General features: G+C 54.2%; 1 protein-coding gene across 2 annotated transcripts; it reads left to right on the top strand.

Annotated features, from left to right (window-relative positions):
* The first annotated feature begins 6003 nt into the window (after positions 1-6003).
* On the top strand, positions 6004-16609 carry LGALS3BP (galectin 3 binding protein). 2 transcript variants are annotated; one of them, XM_005910317.3, is made up of 6 exons: positions 6004-6161; positions 8311-8386; positions 9437-9628; positions 10304-10435; positions 12688-12940; positions 14996-16609. In XM_005910317.3, the coding sequence occupies exons 2-6, from the start codon at positions 8335-8337 to the stop codon at positions 16032-16034; spliced, it is 1668 nt and encodes a 555-aa protein (XP_005910379.1). In that variant the 5' UTR covers positions 6004-6161; positions 8311-8334; the 3' UTR covers positions 16035-16609. The 2 variants fall into 2 exon arrangements, with proteins under 2 accessions (XP_005910379.1, XP_014338632.1); XM_014483146.2 differs by having other exon boundaries at positions 9428-9628.
* The last annotated feature ends 2279 nt before the right edge of the window (positions 16610-18888 follow it).

Raw genomic sequence — 18888 nt, 5'->3', positions numbered from 1 at the left:
TAACTTTCTGTTTTGAAATCATTTTAAGCCACAAAGAAGTTGCCAAACTAGAATTAGTGTTGCTGTGTTCCCTTCATGCTGTTACACAACCACAGCTCCGTGATCAAACTAGGAAATTGGCAATGTGCTCGTCACTGTTCTTCACCCACCATCTCTTACGAGGTCCCGGACAGTGCAATTAGGCAAGAGAAAGCAGAATCTTTAGATTGGGAAAGAAAGGGTAAAACTGTCTTTTTTCACCAAGGACAAGTTCAACTAGATAGGAAAACCCTAAGGACTCTTCAAAAAAGATCTAACAGCTGAGTTTAGCAGAGCTGAAGGATACACAGTTCACATATGGAAATTAGTTTCATTTCTGTGCAGTGAACAACTGGAAATTTTTTGAGACAGCAGCATTTATAATAGCACCCCAAAACGTGAAACAGATAAAAGTCTAACAAAATATGTACAAGATCTATATGCTGAAAGTATAAAATCCTGATGACTGGCGATACCAAGTATTAGTGAGCATTTAAACCACTGAAACAGTAATAGGAATTGCCAGTAGGGATGCAAAAATGGGTTCAGCTGCTTTGGAAATTTGACAGTTTCTTAAGAAGTTAAATACACACCAACCATGGGACCCAGTAATCCTGTCCCTCCACAAAAGAAATAAAAACTGACATTCACACAAAGACTTGTCTCCAAACGTTCTTAACAGTTTTATGTGTAATACAGTAGCCGTCCCCCACCCTGACCCCTGTATCTGCAGAAGATACTTTCCAAGACTCCATTGGATGCCTGAAACTGTTCAATTCAGTTCAGTTGCTCAGTTGTGTCTGACTCTTTGCGACCCCATGAACCGTAGCACGCCAGGCCTCCCTGTCCATCACGAACTCCCGGAGTCTACCCAAACCCATGTCCATCGAGTCGGTGATACCATCCAACCATCTCATCCTCTGTTGTCCCCTTCTCCTCCTGCCTTCAATCTTTCCCAGCATCAGGGTCTTTTCAAATGAGTCAGCTCTTCGCATCAGGTGGCCAAAGTATTGGAGTTTCAGCTTCAACATCAGTCCTTCCAATGAACAACCAGTGTCGAGTCCAGTTTGACAAGCAGGGTTTCCGAAAGCACGATACAGCAAGAGAATGAGAAATGAGACACAAGAATTCAGAGAAAAGCGAGGATCAGGGGACCAACGCCGCTCCAAGGTGAAGGAGCCGAAACTGAATCCAAGCCGGCTTTAGTATACTTTCAGCCGGGAATGAAAGAGTAAGCGGGGAGTTAAATTATAAATCATGTGGCCTTCAGGGCCAAAGAACAAAACAATCATTAACCATTGAGTAATTAGGAAATAGCAATCAATAACACATCAGTAACTAAGACTAATATTCTTATCTATAGATTTTCCACCAGATATGTAAAACATATGACTCTGAGACACCAGTTGAGAAATAGTCTGGGGTCCGTCTTCCGACCCCAGGATCATATCCTGTTTTCGAGACTATGAACTGTTCCCTCTGGACTTGTTCCAAGAGTTTCATGCCTTATAGCATCCAGTTTATCAATAATTATAAATTTCTTTTGCGGCCCTTGCCAGGGCCTGCTTTTCTTTTATTCTTCCTGTCTCCTACAAACCAGGACTGATCTCCTTTAGGATGGACTAGTTGGATCTCCGTGCAGTCCAAGGGACTCTCAAGAGTCTTCTCCAACACCACAGTTCAAAAGCATCAAGTCTTCGGCGCTCAGCTTTCTTTATACTCCAACTCTCACATCCATACATGACTACTGGAAAAATCATAGCCTTGACTAGACGGACCTTTGTTGGCAAAGTAATGTCTCTGCTTTTGAATATGCTATCTAAGTTGGTCATAACTTTCCTTCCAAGGAGTAAGCGTCTTTTAATTTCATGGCTGCAATCACCATCTGCAGCAATCTTAGAGCCCAGAAAAGTAAAGTCAGCCACTATTTCCACTGTCTCCCCATCTATTTGCCATGAAGTGATGGGACCGGATACCATGATCTTAGTTTTCTGAATGTTGAGCTTTAAGCCAACTTTTTCACTCTCCTCTTTCACTTTCATCAAGAGGCTCTTTAGTTCTTCTTCACTTTCTGCCATAAGGGTGGTGTCATCTGCATACCTGAGGTTATTGATATTTCTCCCGTCAATCTTGATTCCAGCTTGTGCTTCCTCCAGTCCAGCGTTTCTCATGATGTACTCTGCATAGAAGTTAAATAAGCAGGGTGACAATATACAGCCTTGACATACTCCTTTTCCTATTTGGAACCAGTCTGTTGTTCCATGTCCAGTTCTAACTGTTGCTTCCTGACCCGCATACAGATTTCTCAGGAGGTAGGTCAGGTGGTTTGGTATTTCCATCTCTTTCAGAATTTTCCACAGTTTATTGTGATCTACACAGTAGGAGTACGCAGATCACCAGTTGCCAGGGTTGGGGGCTGGTAGAGGAGATTGTCAGCAAAGGACCTAAGAGAACCTTGAGAGATGATAAGAATGTTCTCTATATTACAGTTGTGGTTACCGTCTGTATACATTTGCCAAAGCTCATTAAATTGATGCACTTTATTGTATGTAAATTATCAGATCTCAAGTAAGTCTTTTGAAAAAGTGGTTGACATGCCAGCAGTCCCCCTTCTTGGCTGTGTAACTAGGTGGGCTTCCCCTCTCTGCACCTCTGTTTTCTCATCTATTAAAGAGTTAATAAGAGGATTGCCTGGTGGTCCAGTGGTTAAGAATCTGCCTGCCAATTCAGGGAACACGGGTTCGATCCCTGGTCTGGGAAGAGTCCACATGCCTTGGGGCAACTAAGCCTGTGTGCCACAACTACTGAGCCCATGTGCCTAGAGCCTGTGCTCTGCAACAAGAGACGCCAGCACACTGCGAAGCCCGTGCAGGACAACTGGAGAGTGGCCCCTGCTCACTGCAGCTAGAGAAAGCAGCGAAGAAGCAGCTAGAGAAAGCAACGAAGACCCAGTGCAGCAAAAATAATGAATAAATAATGTTTTTTAAAGAGTTAGTAAGAGTTCCTTAGAAGAAAAGCTATGACAGCATCTTAAAACCTAGACAGCAGGAAAGAGACACGTGTACCCCAGTGTTCATCGCAGCACTGTTTATAATAGCCAGGACATGGAAGCAACCTAGATGTCCATCAGCAGATGAATGGATAAGAAAGGTATGGTACATATACACAATGGAGTATTACTCAGCCGTTAAAAAGAATACATTTGAATCAGTTCTAATGAGGTGGATGAAACTGGAGCCTATTATACAGAGTGAAGTAAGCCAGAAGGACAAACACCAATATAGTATACTAACGCATATATATGGAATTTAGAAAGATGGTAATGATAACCCTGTATACGAGACAGCAAAAGAGACACTGATGTATAGAACAGGCTTATGGACTCTGTGGGAGAGGGAGAGGGTGGCAAGATTTGGGAGAATGGCATTGAAACATGTGAAATGTCATGTATGAAACGAGATGCCAGTCCAGGTTCAATGCACGATGCTGGATGCTTGGGACTGGTGCACTGGGACGACCCAGAGGGATGGTATGGGGAGGGAGGAGGGAGGAGGGTTCAGGATGGATTTTCTTTTAAAAATTTAGAAAAAATAAATAAATAAATAAAATGGATAAAGTAAAAAAAAAAAAAAAAAACCTAGACAGCAGACTTCATTTTGCCGACAAAGGTCCATATAGTCAAAGCTATTGTTTTTCTAGTAGTCATGTATGGATGTGAGAGTTGGACCATAAGGCTGAGTGCCAAAGAATCGATGTTTTCTAACTGAGGTGCTAAAGAAGACTTTTGAGAGTCCATTGGACAGCAAGGAGATTGAATCAGTCAGTCCTAAAGGAAATCAACCCTGAATACTCGTTGGAAGTACTGATGCTGAAGCTGAAGCTCCCAAAACTTGGAACACCTGATGCAAAGAGCCGATTCATTGGAAAAGACCCTGATGCTGGGAAAGATTGAAGGCAGGAGGAGAAGGGGGCAGCAGAGGATGAGATGGTTGGATGGCATCACCGATTCAATGGACATGAGTTTGAGCAAACTCTGGAAGATAGTGAAGGACAGGGAAACTTGACGTCCTGCAGTCCTTGGAGTCACAAAGAGTCGGACATGACTGAGTGACTGAACAACAACAGCTTCCTGTAGAGGTTGGGAGTATTGAATGGGTCCCATCAAAGACTATAGCAGTGCCAGCTGTCTCTATGTTAGCATCACAGGCAGCGTTCCCCTGTTTGGTGGAGCGGGAGAGGAGGCACAAAAGAAAGTCTAAAGGCTTCATATGGGCTCTGGTCTCTGACAGCCCCAGCACACTCCTGACTGCATTGGCTGTGGCTGCCTGCTTACAGCAGCCGCGTCCACATGGTCCCCACCGGCCCGATTATCTGTGGAGCCAGGCTTTCACAGGTGGTCTCCTTATCACAGCTTAGTCACTTCTCTCTGGAGAAGATGGCCTCAATTCCTGTTCCACTTCCCTTAGTGGGCGGAAGACTGGAAAAGCCGGAGGGGAACAGACACCCCTGCTTTGATCCCAAATCCTTCAGCAGCTTGGGTTTTTCCAACGTCGCCACCAGTTCCTCCCAAAGGACTTCCTCCGCGCTCTTGACCCTGACCAGCTCCTTACTGGGGCAAGAACCAATGGAGGCTGGAAGTGACAAGGCCAGGGTTTCTGTGACAGCCAGCACTGAGGGTCCTTCAGTTGGGTCGGATGTTAAAACTCTCCAGTCTCTTCTGCTGCTTCTGTTTCTGTGGCTCCACTCCCCTTTTCCCCCCACGGAGCTTTACAGCTTCTTTGGAGGGGATCACATGAGCCCGTAGCCCCCTCAAACCTCACGTTTTGGGCAAATAGTCATTGAATGGTTGACCCGAGGGCTCACTGTCTTGGACTCAAGAGCTGCCAGGGAAACTCTGTCTCCCCACTAATGGTTCTCAGCCCTGGCTGTACATAGAACCACCTGCAAGGCTTCAAGACCAACGCCTGTCCCCACCCTAGAGATTGTGGATGTGAACGCTGGGAGTTCGTGAGACACCTGGGTGATTCTCAGGAGCCGACCAGGGCGACAGCCAGCAGGTTAGAGAGACCTGGGGACATTCCTAGGGGATAACTCTCGTCCAGAACCTGGGATGCAAATGACAGAAAGAAGAGGATGTTGATTGCCTCCTTTAACCTTGAAGCCAGGGCTTGGCCTTGAGTTCAGGCCTGGGGGACACAGGTGCTCAAACCATAGCATCAGGACCTGGGTTCCTCCATCTCTCAGCTCTGCCCTCACCTGCATCCTCAGCTGGGCTTTCCTCAGGGCACAGTCGGGGGCACCAGGGGCATCAGCACCTCCAGGCCACCTGCTCCCTACAGGGTCCCCTTCCAGCAGTCTAAAACTGACCCCCCAGGTCGGCTGGGATCACAACACCTCCCTGACACCATTGTCTCCAACCTGCCAGACTCAGGCCAGACCCAGTGTGCTTCCCCAGGGGAAAATCGAGGTGCAGGCTCTCTGTCAGAGGGAAGGAAAGGGAGTGGGTGTGAGATGGGCAGAACAATTTACGTCCACTCCAGAGGTTCTGCCCCCGCCCCAGAGGGGTGAGGTGTTCAGGTCAGGCATGTCAAGTGCTTAGAGCAGAGTGAGCAGCCCCCCTACCCCTGCCCCCAGCAACACGTGAGACCCAGGAGACGGGCGTGGGCGTGCAGTGAAAGAGCCCACGGTCCCTGGATGCAGACAGAACCTGTCCACGCCCTTCCTCTGCTCTTCTGACCACTAACTCCTGCTGCCCCTCCTCTCCCCTCCCCCAGCACCCACCCCTGGCGCCGGTTTAGCTTGTGAGAGTGTTGAAATTCAAATACAGCCATCAGCCGCCTTGCTCTGTAACCAGAGCAAAATCAGCCAGACTGCAGCCTTGGGCGGCTGCCATCCTCCCCATCGCCATCCCAGCCGCCCCCACTCAGAGCCAAGGGCGGGGAGGGAAGCAGGAAGCCTTGGCAGCAGCCAACCCCAGAAGGAAACAGGGTCAGGTGGTTTCTAGAAATTGAAACTAGACTGAGCTTCCTGAAGCGCTTCCTGGGACCAGCCTGACACACTCTGACCTGGGAGGGTTTTCTGGGTTGGAGGTTCCTCTGCAAGTGGGAGGCCTTAGGACAGCCATCCGCAGGTGCTCCGGGCAGGTAAGCTGGTAACCTTTTGCTCTCAGGTGGGTGTCCCTCTCTTTATACAGTGTAATCTTGCAGTGGCCAAGTCTCCCAGCCTGTGCTCAGTTAGGGATCTGATGCTCCTCCTGAAACCAGGGCCCATCACTGCTGCTCCTGTGTCTCTCTGTCCAGTTGGGCAGGTTGTTCACTGGTGCACAAGGACACCACCCAAAGGGGCAAGCAGTTCAGCTGAGGTGCTCCCTCCGATCTGTGCTTTTTAGCTCAGGCTGCTGCTGCTGCTACTGCTAAGGCATTTCAGTCGTGTTCGACTCTGTGCGACCCCATAGATGGCAGCCCACCAGGCTCCCCCGTCCCTGGGATTCTCCAGGCAAGAACACTGGAGTGGGTTGCCTGAAAGTGAAGTCACTCAGTCGTGTCCAACTCCTAGTGACCCCATGGACTGCAGCCTTTCAGGCTCCTCCATCCATGGGATTTTCCAGGCAAGAGTACTGGAGTGGGTTGCCATTTCAGCTCAGGCTAAGCCTGCCCAAAGGAAGAGCACCTTTCCCCAATTTGCACAAGAGTGCCGAATGGCCCCGGGCAGATAATTCTGCCTCATCTCTGGAATGAGTCAGGCAAAAATGGGTGGCCACAGACAGCCGGAGGGCAGTGACATTTGCATACCATGAGCCAAGTGCCTGATTGGCCATCTGCCTGGGACCCTGGGTTCCGGTTTCAGGATGAGCGAAGCTGGTGGCCCCCACTCTCTGGGGAGTGCAGAGGGTGACCAGCCGTCCCCATGTGCCTAGGACCGAGAGCATGCCCCAGGACATAGGACTTCCAGTGCTAAAACTGGGACAGACCCCAGTGTGCTGCGTGGTTGGTCATCCTGGCCACTCAGCCATCAGCTGAGGTCAGTGTAATGAAGAGAGGGTGGCCACTGGGCAGATTCCCCCACGGCCACTCACCACCCACAGCTCCCCAGCTGTGTGAGCAGAGCTGGCTATCCTTCCGGGCTTCAGCCCCCTCACTTGTAAGGTGGGATCAACGAGGTCTTTCTCAGGGTCGTGGTCGGGATTCCGTGAGCCAGTGGTGTGAGCAGTCCAATCCAGGGACTCTGCTCAGTGACAGCGGACCCTCGTGCCTGGGAGCCCCCGGAGGGTCTGGTTACCAGGCCCTGACTCGAGTGGTGCAACAACAGTGGCCACAGCCCTGCTGGCTGGGCCCTGAGGTGGGGTGTGGGTGTCGCAAGGCCCTCACTGGGCCAGAGCAGCAGGGACTCTGCACCCGCTCCATGCCCCTCTTCCCGCCTCACCGTGCTGGTATGTGGACATGAAGGAGGGAGGCAGGTGAGGGCCAGGATGTGGGCGAAGAGAAAAAGTGAGCCATGAGAATTACAGAGGCAAGACAGCCCGGCAAAAGTGGAGAGACTTGGGTGCCCCCCACTCCCCTTCCCCAGGGCTGGCTGTGTGGCCTTTGTGGTCCTCCGCCTCCTCCAGCCTCTGTTTCTTGGGGACACTGACCTCAGAGGCGGCAGTGCCAGGACCAGAGTGTCCTCTCGTCTCGTTCCCCTGCCCCAGTCTCCCCCAACCCCACCCAGCTGCCCAGGCGGAGGCCTGGGTCTTAGCCCTCAACCCTCTTTCCCCGCCCCCCACCCACCCCCAGCCCAGTCTCTTCACTGCCGTCCGTCGCCGTGTCGCCCCTGCCCGGACTTCTGTGGCCTCCTCCTGACACATCTCCCCACCCTGCCCACCCTCGACCCGTCCCTTCCAGGTTCCACATGGTCCATTTCATGCAAAGTTCTTCGGCAGCTGCAGACCTCAGGGTACTCTCACAGGCTGGCCTGCCTTCTGAGCCATCCCTGCTATCTCTCAGCCACCCTGAACGGGGTCCCCCAGGCTCCCCAATCTCGGCCCTGCACCCTCTGCCTCCTCCCTCCCCGCCCTTCCCACCCATGTCCCCTGACAGTCATGCCCAGGGCCTAGCTTTCTGATATGGGCACCTTTTTCCTCCCGCTGTCCTCGCTGCCCAGAGACCTTCATCTGGGCAAGTCTTCCTCATCCTCAGAGGACCACCTTCAGACGAGGTGAGGGCCCCCGCTGGGACACCCAGAGCACCCTCCACGAGGAGGGCCCGAGGCCTGTCCAGCTCCACCCTCTCACTCCGCTGCCTCCTTTCACTGCAGGACAAGGGACCCCCAGGCAAGGCCATGGCCCCTCTACGGCTCTTCTGGATATGGCTGCTGGTCGTGGGGACTCGAGGTGAGCTGACCCCCAGGAATGCTGAGAGCAGCCGTCTGTGACCTTGCTCTACAAGGTCAGCCCCTTCCCCTTGCAGAAAGTCAAGGCAGTGTTCTGCCCGGCGCCTGGGTCACAGGGGCCAGCCTGGGTCTTCGCTCCTGCGTGAAGCCCTGGATGGCCCAACTCATGGCTTGGAGATTTGGAGAGGAGGTCGGGGGGCTCCATTCTCATCCAGCCGGAACCAGAGGGACAGGCAGGAGGGGCTCACAGAGCAGCCGAGCCCCGAGGGGCCTGGGGTCGGTGCCCTTTGGACAGTCAGCATCCAGAGTCCTGGACACCTGTCCTCACGCTCTTCACACTCAGAGGCCCTTCCTCTTCCCAGTGACCCCATGGAAGGCCTGTTACACCCCATCTGAGAAGTGCCCTTTGACCTGGCACCCGGCTCCTGCCTGACCCTGTCGGCTCCAGCAGGGGCTGAGGTGGGGCTGGGTGGGGAGGTCAGCGGGCTGAGTCCCAGAAGAATGAATGTGGAGTGGGACCCTGCTTTCTCTCCTGGTCTGGCATACTCTTCCTGTGTTTCCAGGGTGCTCTGGACCTTTGCCCCCAGGCCTTCCCAAACATCCCTCCCAGGACTCCTTGCCATGGTGCCCAGGCTGCACCCCAAGCCCCAGACACCCACAGGTGGGGCCAGTGTGGGCCTGTTCTTCCCTTGGGGTCCTGCCACCCCACTCTCAGGTGGCACCAAGCACCCCCCTGGCCCGTCTCTATCAATGGCATGAAGGACTCAGAGCTCAAAGACTAGAAAGGGGACGTCTACCCTCAGTGTGTGTATGGGGGCGGGGGGTGTCTATGTGTATTTTTCACTCCTCCCAGGGGCTGATCCCCTCGAGGATGGATGGGGTGTTCAAAGCTAATGGTCCAGGGTTCACCCCTGTTGAGGAGAACTCTACAGCCCCAACGAAAGCCCATGGTCCCCAGGAGTGTGGGGTAGCCATCCTTCCGCCCAGGGATGAAGGCCCAGCACCCAGCCTCCATCTTTGCTGACCTCTGCTCTCCCTTGAGAGCCCACAGGCGTGAAAGACGGCGACATGCGGCTGGCTGACGGGGGCTCCGCCAACCAGGGCCGCGTGGAGATCTACTACAACGGCCAGTGGGGGACGGTGTGTGAGAACATGTGGGACCTGACGGACGCCAGCGTCGTCTGCCGGGCCCTGGGCTTCCAGAACGCCACCGAGGCTCTGGGCGGGGCCGCCTTCGGGCCAGGTAACCCACGGGTCCCTGGGTCCCCCAAAGCAGGATGCGCTGCCAAGGAACCAGGCCCAGGAAGGGGTCATACCTAAGGCGTGCAAATGGCATTCCCACCACTGGCCAAGGTTTCCAAGGGGCAGAAGCCCTGCGCTGGCCAAGAGCTGGCCTCCCAGTCTGCACTCCACTTGCCTAGCAGCTGTTCCCTCCAGCCCAGAAACTCCACTCCAGACTTTACCTTCTTGAAACAGTTTCCCCCTAAAAGAAAAGTCTGTGTGCAGTGCCTATGACTCTGAAAAAATGAGAAATAATCCACGTATTCAGCCAGAGGGGTAGATACATAAGTTACGCAGTAATTATTTGATATCTACAAAGCGGACGGACCGGGTCGAACAAGGCTAGTTCATGGTACAAAGTTACAATAATAGATCTGCACCCACGCTTGAGTAGTCACACGACAGTGCCGGGTAAAAACACGTGCCCACATGGACCCACGCTGGAGGGGACGTCACCAACTAGGCCCTGCTTTACTGGGGTGGCAGGATTTGCAGAGTGCTTTTCTCCATCTCTGTGCGTAACTGCGACTGTCCTTTCCTAGGCTTCTCAGGGAAGCAGCTCTGTTGGCAGGGTCTTCCTCCCCGGCCGAGAGCCCCAGCCCCCCTCCAGGCTCGGTTGTCCTTGCTGTGCTTCCAGGATATGGCCCTATCATGCTGGACGAGGTGAGGTGCACGGGGACAGAGCCCTCGCTGGCCAACTGCTCATCCCTGGGCTGGATGCGGAGCAACTGCAGACACGACAAGGACGCCAGCGTGATCTGCACCAACGGTGAGCAAGGGGGCGCGGAGTGGGGCGGCGGGGTGCCCCATCCTGGGCCCCAGAGGCCCGGCCTGGATCCCAGGGACGGTGGTCAGGCCGGTTCCCCGGCTCCATGTGAATCACACACCTACCTGCGCAAAGGTTCACAGGTGATGCCCGCTCCCCAGGAGGGGCGGGAAAGCCTGCAGTTCCCACCACCTCGCAGCAAGGGGTGCCCACTTCCTCCCCCTTCTCCCTGAAGCCACTCAGAAATAACTCTGTTTTAACCTGATTCTCAGGCACTGAAGCACTTCCAAATACAGGCCCACCTCAGAGATAGCGTGGTTTCCAGACACTGCCACAAAGCGAGGATCTCAGTAAAGCGAGTCATGTAAATTTTTTTTCCCAGTGCCTGTAGAACTTGTGTGTACACTCTGCTGTCGTCTAAGTGTGCAACAGCTTTATGTCTAAAGGAACAATGTACATACTAAAATATTGAATCACTATGTTCCTTACCTGAAATTAAAATAATATTGTGAGCCATACACTTCAGTTAAATGAATAAAAAACACACTTAGAAGCAGAGCTGAGACTGGAACAAAGATTTTCTGATCCTAGCTGAGAGTTCTAGGATTCTCCGCTGCCTCCCGATTCGGCTCCACGCGAATCACACGCGTGCCTGAGCAAAGGTTCCCAGGTGATGCCCGCTATCCAGGAGAGGCGGGAAAGCCCACAGTTCCCACCACAGTAAAGAATCCCCGTGAGACAGGAAGCAGTTGTCACCGGGCTCAGGCTCCTGGCCCAGCGGCGCCCCCTTGCAGTGACATGGGGAAGTACAGGGAGACTAACTCTGCTCTAGGCACAAGGGCGGGGCCTTGCTGCCGTGAGAGGATTGAAGATGAAGAGTTTTAGGTAAAATAAATATGCATATTTTCTCTCTCTTTGTTTTTTTGAAGAGAACAAATTTAAAGAATGGCCAATCCTAAATATAATAGATCAATGCCATAAAATCAATAAACCAGTGCTGTTGCTTAGTCTCGCAGTCGTGTCCGACTAAACCAGTGCTGTTGCTTAGTCTCGCAGTCGTGTCCGACTTTGTGACCCCATGGACTGTAGCCTGCCAGGCTCCTCTGTAGATGGGGAATCTCCAGGCGAGGACACTGGAGTGGGTTGCCATGCCCTCCTCCAGGGGATCTTCCCAACCCAGGGATAGAACCCCAGTCTCCCACACCCCAGGCGAATTCTTTACCATCTGAGCCACCAGGGAAGCCCCAGTAAACCAGAAAAGCTAGCAGTAAAAATAATGATAATAATATACACACTTTATTTTTTTTTTAAATAATGTACATACCTTAATTAAACAATACTTTATTGGGACTTCCCTGGTGGCACTGTAATTATGACTCCACACTTCCAGTGCAGAGGACATGGGTTCAATTCCTGGTCAGGGAACTAGGATCCTGCATGCCATGAGGTACAGCCAAAAGAACCCAGTACTTGAGTGCTAAAAATTGCTAACTACCCTCCGAGCCTTCAGCAAGTCATAATCTTTTTGCAGTAGTAACATCAAAGATCACTGAGAATTGCCAAACCATGACACAGAGACACAAAGTGAGCAAATGTCATTGGAAAAAAAAAATAGCAGAGCTCAAGACACTGTTGCCGCAACCTTCAGTTTCTGAGAAACATGGCCACGCACAGTAAAGTGAGGTGCCTCTGCACCCCGTGTCTGCACACTGCAGGCTCACCCCTTGAATCGGCAGCCTTCTGTTTCTGCTGGGAAAGGGGGTGCATCACCCCCAAACCAGGCTGGGAGCTTCCAGTAGCTTCTCTAGGCCTCAGTCCCTTGTAGGAGGCTACCAAGGACCCCAAAGCTCTAAACCACATTGCCATGGGACCCTCTTCAGACCAGACGAGGCAGGAGGTTCAGGTTTTAGAAAGTCACATCTGGGTGATTGATTGACTGACTGATTGGGATAGGACCCCAAGTTCTGGAAGTCAGCCCCTCCAGATCCCCCCCAAGATGTGCCATCTGAATGTTGGGTGGGGCAAGTGAGCTATGACATAGGGGTGTTTGACGGGGTGGGGCTCTGGGCCACGGGGGCCAATGGCACCCTGCGTTCCAGGGCTGTTCTTTCCTCATCTCCCCAGGAGCCTTTCTGAGTTGATAAGGCAGGATCCACAGTTTAAGGGAAGAATCTGACTCCGGGGAGCAAAAGTATTTTTGGGTCACAGAGGAAGCGAGTGCCGGGGCCCCTCCTAACATGTGTCTCCCTCCATAGAAACCAGAGGTGTCTACACCCTCGACCTATCTGGCGAACTCCCTGCGGCCCTAGAGCAGATATTTGAGAGCCAGAAGGGCTGTGACCTGTTCATCACGGTGAAGGTGCGTGAGGAAGACGAGATAGCCATGTGTGCCCACAAGCTGATCCTGTCCACCAACCCCGAGGCCCACGGCCTATGGAAGGAGCCGGGCAGTAGGATCACCATGGAGGTGGACTCTGAGTGTGTGCCCGTCGTCAAGGACTTCATCAGGTGAGTGGCCTCGGGGCCGGGCCCAGGGACTGGGCAGCGTCCCCGCCAAAGGAAAACCCCAGGGACCAGGGATGCGGCACCAGCCACAGCTGTGCTCACCTGAACACATGCGAGGGCAACCGCATATGTGCTCTCACACTTGTGTGCTCACACACCCACACACGTGCGCACACGCACCTTCACAGCCACGGGTCCTCACCTTTGCACACACATTCTTATGTATTCTTTCCACAGGGACTGTGAGAAATGGGTCAGCCCTCACACATACACACACACACACCCCCCACACCTGTCTCTCAGGTGTCATAAGCACCCAAAAAAATAACTATCTAAGTCATTCTTCCTCTTCTCACCTCACTGATCTGCTCCTGCGAAAATTTTTTTTTAAAGAAATGGGAATCCAAGTCTGCTGCCTGAAGAAAATGGGGAGAAAATCCCCAGGCGGCACCGTCCAGGCGTCAGTCTAACCAGCCGGCCAACCACACCGGGAGCCCGTCTCCCATTTGAGAGTGGCCCCCGAGGGGTCAGCCCCTTCCCCGACAGACCATCCTGCTGGGGGGTCACTATGTCACCACCTCAGGTGGGCTTCCCAGGGACTGGCGTTCTGGGAGCATCAATTTAAAGAGAGAACCAAGTGTATGAAAAGCCGTTCCCTCTCATGACCCAAAGTTGTAGGTAGCCGAAAGTGACATTTAAGAGGAATCGGCAAATGGCAGTTTAAAAAGATTAAATGGCGTCTTCTCAGCCAAGGATGAGAGCTTGGCAGCTGTCCTGTGCCCCTCCCAGCAGGACTGAGGTCTGTGATGCATCTGTGCCTGGCCCCAGCCTCTCGGCCTGTCAGTCACCGCCCTTGGTCAGAGTCAGTGGTTCTCTGGACTGTCTAGCCATGTGCTCCAGCTCGCTCTCTCTGCCTCTCTCTGCCTTCCTGCCTCTGTCTGCCTGTCTCTCTCTGCCTCTCACTCCATCTCTCTCTATCTTCCTATTGCCCCGTATCTTGGTGTCTCTCCCTCCCTCCCTCTCTCTCTGTCTCTCTCCCTCCTCTAAGGCAGGGAGGCAGCAATGAGCCCCACCCAGGCCCTAGAGGGCCTCTGGAGACCCTTGTTCACTGCCTCCACCGCCCCCCACTCCCGTTCCCTCTGCCCGGCAGCCCCCACGTGGTACAGATGACCATTTTTGCTCTTGAGTTCACGTTCAGCAGCAGGATCACAGGATGTACTGAGCACATCAGGGCGGAGCAGCGGTGGGACGAGGGCCGGCCCACCCCGCTGCTGCCACTGGGCTTTGTGGGGTCCCGGCTCCTTTCTGGGCACCTGAGTCTCCGTGTTCAGGTGATGGGGAAGCCAGCAAGTCTGAGGCTCCCTGGAAGGCTCGTCATTCGAGAGAAGCAGTGGAGAGAGTTTGTTTGGTTCTTTCCAAAGTAGGGCCCCACTCATCATCTCCCAGGAGACGGCAGGGGCCATCGCCTGGCGTTTCCCCTCCCAGCAGGCTCCCTCCACACAAGTCTTCACAAGCAGAGTGCCTCCTGGTGGCGCACTGAATTACGTGGCGGGTGGCATAGACTGGGTGCCACCCACAGGGCTCACAGCTGGCAAGGATGGCAGACAGGAGGTGACCCATGACGATCCCTATGTCATAGGGGCACCAGACAGGTGCTGGGGCACAGGGGCACCCATGGGCACCCAGTGGGGAACTCAAGAGTTCTGCCCAGGGGCGTGACAGGGGAAAGGGAAGGGCAGAGCCCCGGATGGCCAGCAGGTCCTGGTGTCGGGGCCCAGCCCATGAAGATGATGGTGATGATGGAGGTGGGACCGTCCCCACCGATGAGGATGGAGCAACATCCTCAAGGAGTCTGGGGTCCGCCCAGCTGCCTGTGGCTCTTGGCCCATATGAGCTTAGACTGGGGGTTGACTCAGGAGATAAGTCGGGGGCTCCGAAGGCCCCCTGAAATAGCTGACACCCTGGGCATCAGCAGTCAGCCAGACACCCGCACCAGGGCACACCTGTCGTCCTTCGGGAGAAGGGGTGTGGCCAGGCATCAGCCCTCGTCTCCCTCAGGTACCTCTACTCCCGGAGGATCGACGTGTCCCTGTCGTCAGTGAAGTGTTTGCACAAGCTCGCCTCTGCCTACCAGGCCAAGCAGCTGCAGAGCTACTGCGGGCACCTCTTTGCCATCCTCATCCCCCAGGACCCCTCTTTCTGGACACCCCTGGAGCTCTATGCCTACGCCCTGGCCACCCGGGACCCTGTGCTGGAGGAGATCTGCGTGCAGTTCCTGGCCTGGAACTTCGGGGCCCTGACGCAGGCCGAGGCCTGGCCAAGCGTCCCCCCGGCCCTGCTCCAAGGTCTGCTCTCCAGGACCGAACTGGTGGTGCCCAGCGAGCTGGTCCTGCTGCTGGCTGTGGACAAGTGGAGCCAGGAGAGGCACACCTCCCACAAGGAAGTGGAGGCCTTGGTGGAGCAGGTGCGGTTCCCCATGATGCCACCCCAGGACCTCTTCTCGCTGCAGTTTAACCTGTCCCTGTACTGGAGTCACGAGGCGCTCTTCCAGAAGAAGATCCTGCAGGCCCTGGAGTTCCACACCGTGCCCTTCGAGCTGCTGGCTCAGTACTGGGGCCTGAACCTCACTGAGGGCACCTACCAGCCCCGGCTTTACACCTCGCCCACCTGGAGCCAATCCGTGATGAGCTCCAGTTACAACCCCTCCCGGTCCTTCCAGACCCCCCAGCACCCCAGCTTCCTCTTCCATGACAGCTCTGTCTCCTGGTCTTTCGTCTACCTCCCTACCCTCCAGAGCTGCTGGAACTACGGGTTCTCGTGCTCCTCTGATGACCCCCCACTCCTGGCTCTCTCCAAGTCCAGCTACTTCAAGTCCAATCCCACCATCGGCTATGAAAACCGGGCTCTGCTGCACTGTGAGGGGAGCTTTGTGGTAGACGTCATCGACTTCAAGGGCTGGAAGGCCCTGATCCCCAGTGCCCTGGCTACCAACAGCTCCAGGAGCACTTCCCTCTTCCCCTGCCCATCAGGGTTCTTCAGCAGGTTCCAAGTCGTCATCCGTCCCTTCTACCTGACCAACTCCACGGACATGGACTAGACTCGAGGCTGGAGGTCAGGGTGGGCAGGAGTTCATAGAGGCTGGGCACCTCCCCTCCTTCACCTCCTCTCTGCAGCCACCTCCAATCACCGGCCACCAGGTGGCCCCCCTGCTTCCGTTGATCTCTCTGAGCTTACGGAAATTACTGGAAGACTTCAGGTACTGCAGACTTCCCTGGTGGCTCAGATGGTAAAGAATCTGCCTGCAATGTAGGAGACCTGGGTTCAACCCCTGGGTCGTGAGGATCCCCTGGAGAAGGGAATAGCAACCCACTCCAGTATTCTTGCCTGGAGAATCCCATGGACAGAGGAGCCTGGCAGGCTACAGTCCATGGAGTCGCAAAGAGTCAGAGACAACTTGTTGCAAAGAGTTGGACACAACTGAGCGACTAACACTTCCTTCCTTCAACTAGTGCACTCACAAGCTGAGAACTCCCACTTCAACTGCCCGGCTAATTTGTTGGGAAGCAATGAGATGTGAGCCAGGAGCTGTGGGGTTTCCTACCTGGCCTTTCACTTTCTCCACCCTCTGCTGTCCCTTGTCTGAGATCATTAAAATTGCACTGTGGTTCCCAAGTTCTCTTGTTCACGCAGAAGAGGCTGTTGAGTTCATAGGGTGTTGGGACAGAGGATGATTCGCTAGGCCCTGGGATCAAGTAATGAGCTGACGTGGTCCCTTCTCTGTGAAGCTGCTGCAGTCTCGTGGGTGAGACAGGCCATCACAAGTAAGCAAACACTTGGGGTGAGGACCAGAGAGAATAATGGGTGATGGAAACCAGAGGAAGGAAGGTGGGAGGCACAGGCTGGAGCTACTTTAGTGGATCTCAGTGGAGAAATGAAGAGTGCAAGGCAGCAGGCGTGGGGGAAATGGCAGGAGGGTGTGTGTGTTCCAGGGAGAAGGAACAGTAGGTGATCGGAATCTTGGCCCCATCAATCTTCCCACTTGTGCACTGGGAAGAGGGCAGAGATTCTCTTCCCAGCATTGTTTGTAGAAATGGAAATTTGCAAAGAACCTAGAAGGCCAATGGGATGCTTGAGCACAAATAAAAGACACCCACAATGTGGAGGGTCAGGTAGAAGAAGCGTGTACAAGAAGGAGACTGGAAGACCCACCGAATCTAGGGCAAGGCAAGGGAACCGGGCCTGGGGTCCCATAGGGAAATTGCGTTAGAATGCCACCACCGGGTTCTGGGCGCTGGAGGCTGCCCCCACCACAAGCAGGGCAAGAATTCTAAACTGTCCCCGCTTCTTTGTGTTACACACGCTCCAGGCACCAGGCTCTGGTGGAAGCATCTGGTTGGCCAGGCTCAGACCACGTGCCCTCCACTCTTGGCCAGGGTCTGAGAGAACAAGCATCTGGACTGCTCTGGCCTTGAGAAGGGAGGCGGCACTACACTCACCCAGTGGGAGTGAGATTCAGAAGCTGGGCAGCCAGGACAGCAGCTGTCCCCGCCACACATGCCTCTTCCCTCCAGCCCCGAGAAAACAAGAGCAGGGACACACAAAGCCTCCCCTGACCCCACACAGCTTCACCCTTTGCCAGAAGGCGCCCCCAGCCCCACCCCCCTCCCAAGATCCAGGCCCACCATCTTGGCCACCTCCATGGTGGTCCTTTGACATCTTAAAAATCTACCACTTTGTTTAAACCACACTGATGGCCATCACCACAGTCGAGGACTGTAGCTGGTAAAAGAAGACAGGAAATGTTGGTTATCAACATGCTCCAGACACACACAGGGGAGCGGCAGTCTCACTGGAGCAATGAGCCACAAACCCACAGCATCCTCCTCTCCTACCCGCTCCCTGGACCTCTGCCCAGAGCCAGCACCCCAGAAGTGAAGGTACAGGCCTGGTCAGGTAACCGGAACCTTTCCTCCAGAGTGCTCCGGGCCCTGGTGGATCCAGACTATAAGGAAGCCTGCAGCCCCACCTCGAGCCATGGGATCAGCCATTTGAGGACGTGCCCGAGGAATCGCCAAGTTCCTTCCATTCTCCTTGTGGGTGTTCAAGTGGCAGGCTTGTCCCCCTGACAGTCAGGGTCTACCAGCCCAGGGTAGGCCTCCCACCTTCTTTCCTCACCCATCCCATTTGCCTGAACACATGAGTGGTCCCCTTGGTCAGATCTTGGTCTCAGCTTCTGGCCAGTGGAGCCTGGAGGTGTCTCTTAGTGGAAACATTCCTTTCGTGGGTGTAAAAACTCTAAACCAGCAGAGTCCAAAGTTAGGGGGACCGGATGCAGAACGTCTGGCCCTGGGGAAGATTAGCAGGACTAATCTGTCCTGCTCGGCCACCACTGGCTCCCGCACTAGGGGTGCAGGTTGGGGAGGGACTCACCCTGCCACAGACTGGAGCCCAGGGCTGGGTGTTTGTTTGGGGTTGTTTTGTTCTGTTCTGTTCGGCAGTAAATGATGAAAGAATGTATTGAGGAATCTGGAAGTTGGGCGGTTCCAGGATTGGCTAATGTGCTGTTGATGTCTTCAGACCCAGATCCTTCTGTCTTTCGTCACTGTTATCTTGAGCCTTGGGATTTGTCCTCACCCTCCGATTCACAGGCCAGCTCCGTGTCATGGGCTACTCTTAACGACAGCAAATCCCTTGACATCGGCACCTGCGTGCTCTGGGAGCAGCCGTCCAGCCATCGTGCCGGTCAGTGAGTCCAGGGCTGGTAACGCTAAGGTGGACTGATGGGTGGGGAGGACCAATCCAAATCTAGTTAAATGTCGACTCCTTGGATGGCAGGTGAGCTGCCTGTCTTGTGCTCTGACTCCAGGTTTTGGGTCACCACTAACGGCCACAGCAGCACCAAGTGTGGCACACGCCACCTCGAACGTCCAGAGGGGGTGCCCTCTTCTAAG

The sequence above is a fragment of the Bos mutus genome, chromosome 19, assembly GCF_027580195.1.
Source record: "Bos mutus isolate GX-2022 chromosome 19, NWIPB_WYAK_1.1, whole genome shotgun sequence".
Lineage (NCBI taxonomy): Eukaryota > Metazoa > Chordata > Mammalia > Artiodactyla > Bovidae > Bos > Bos mutus.
This window is presented reverse-complemented; position numbering and strand designations above follow the sequence as displayed.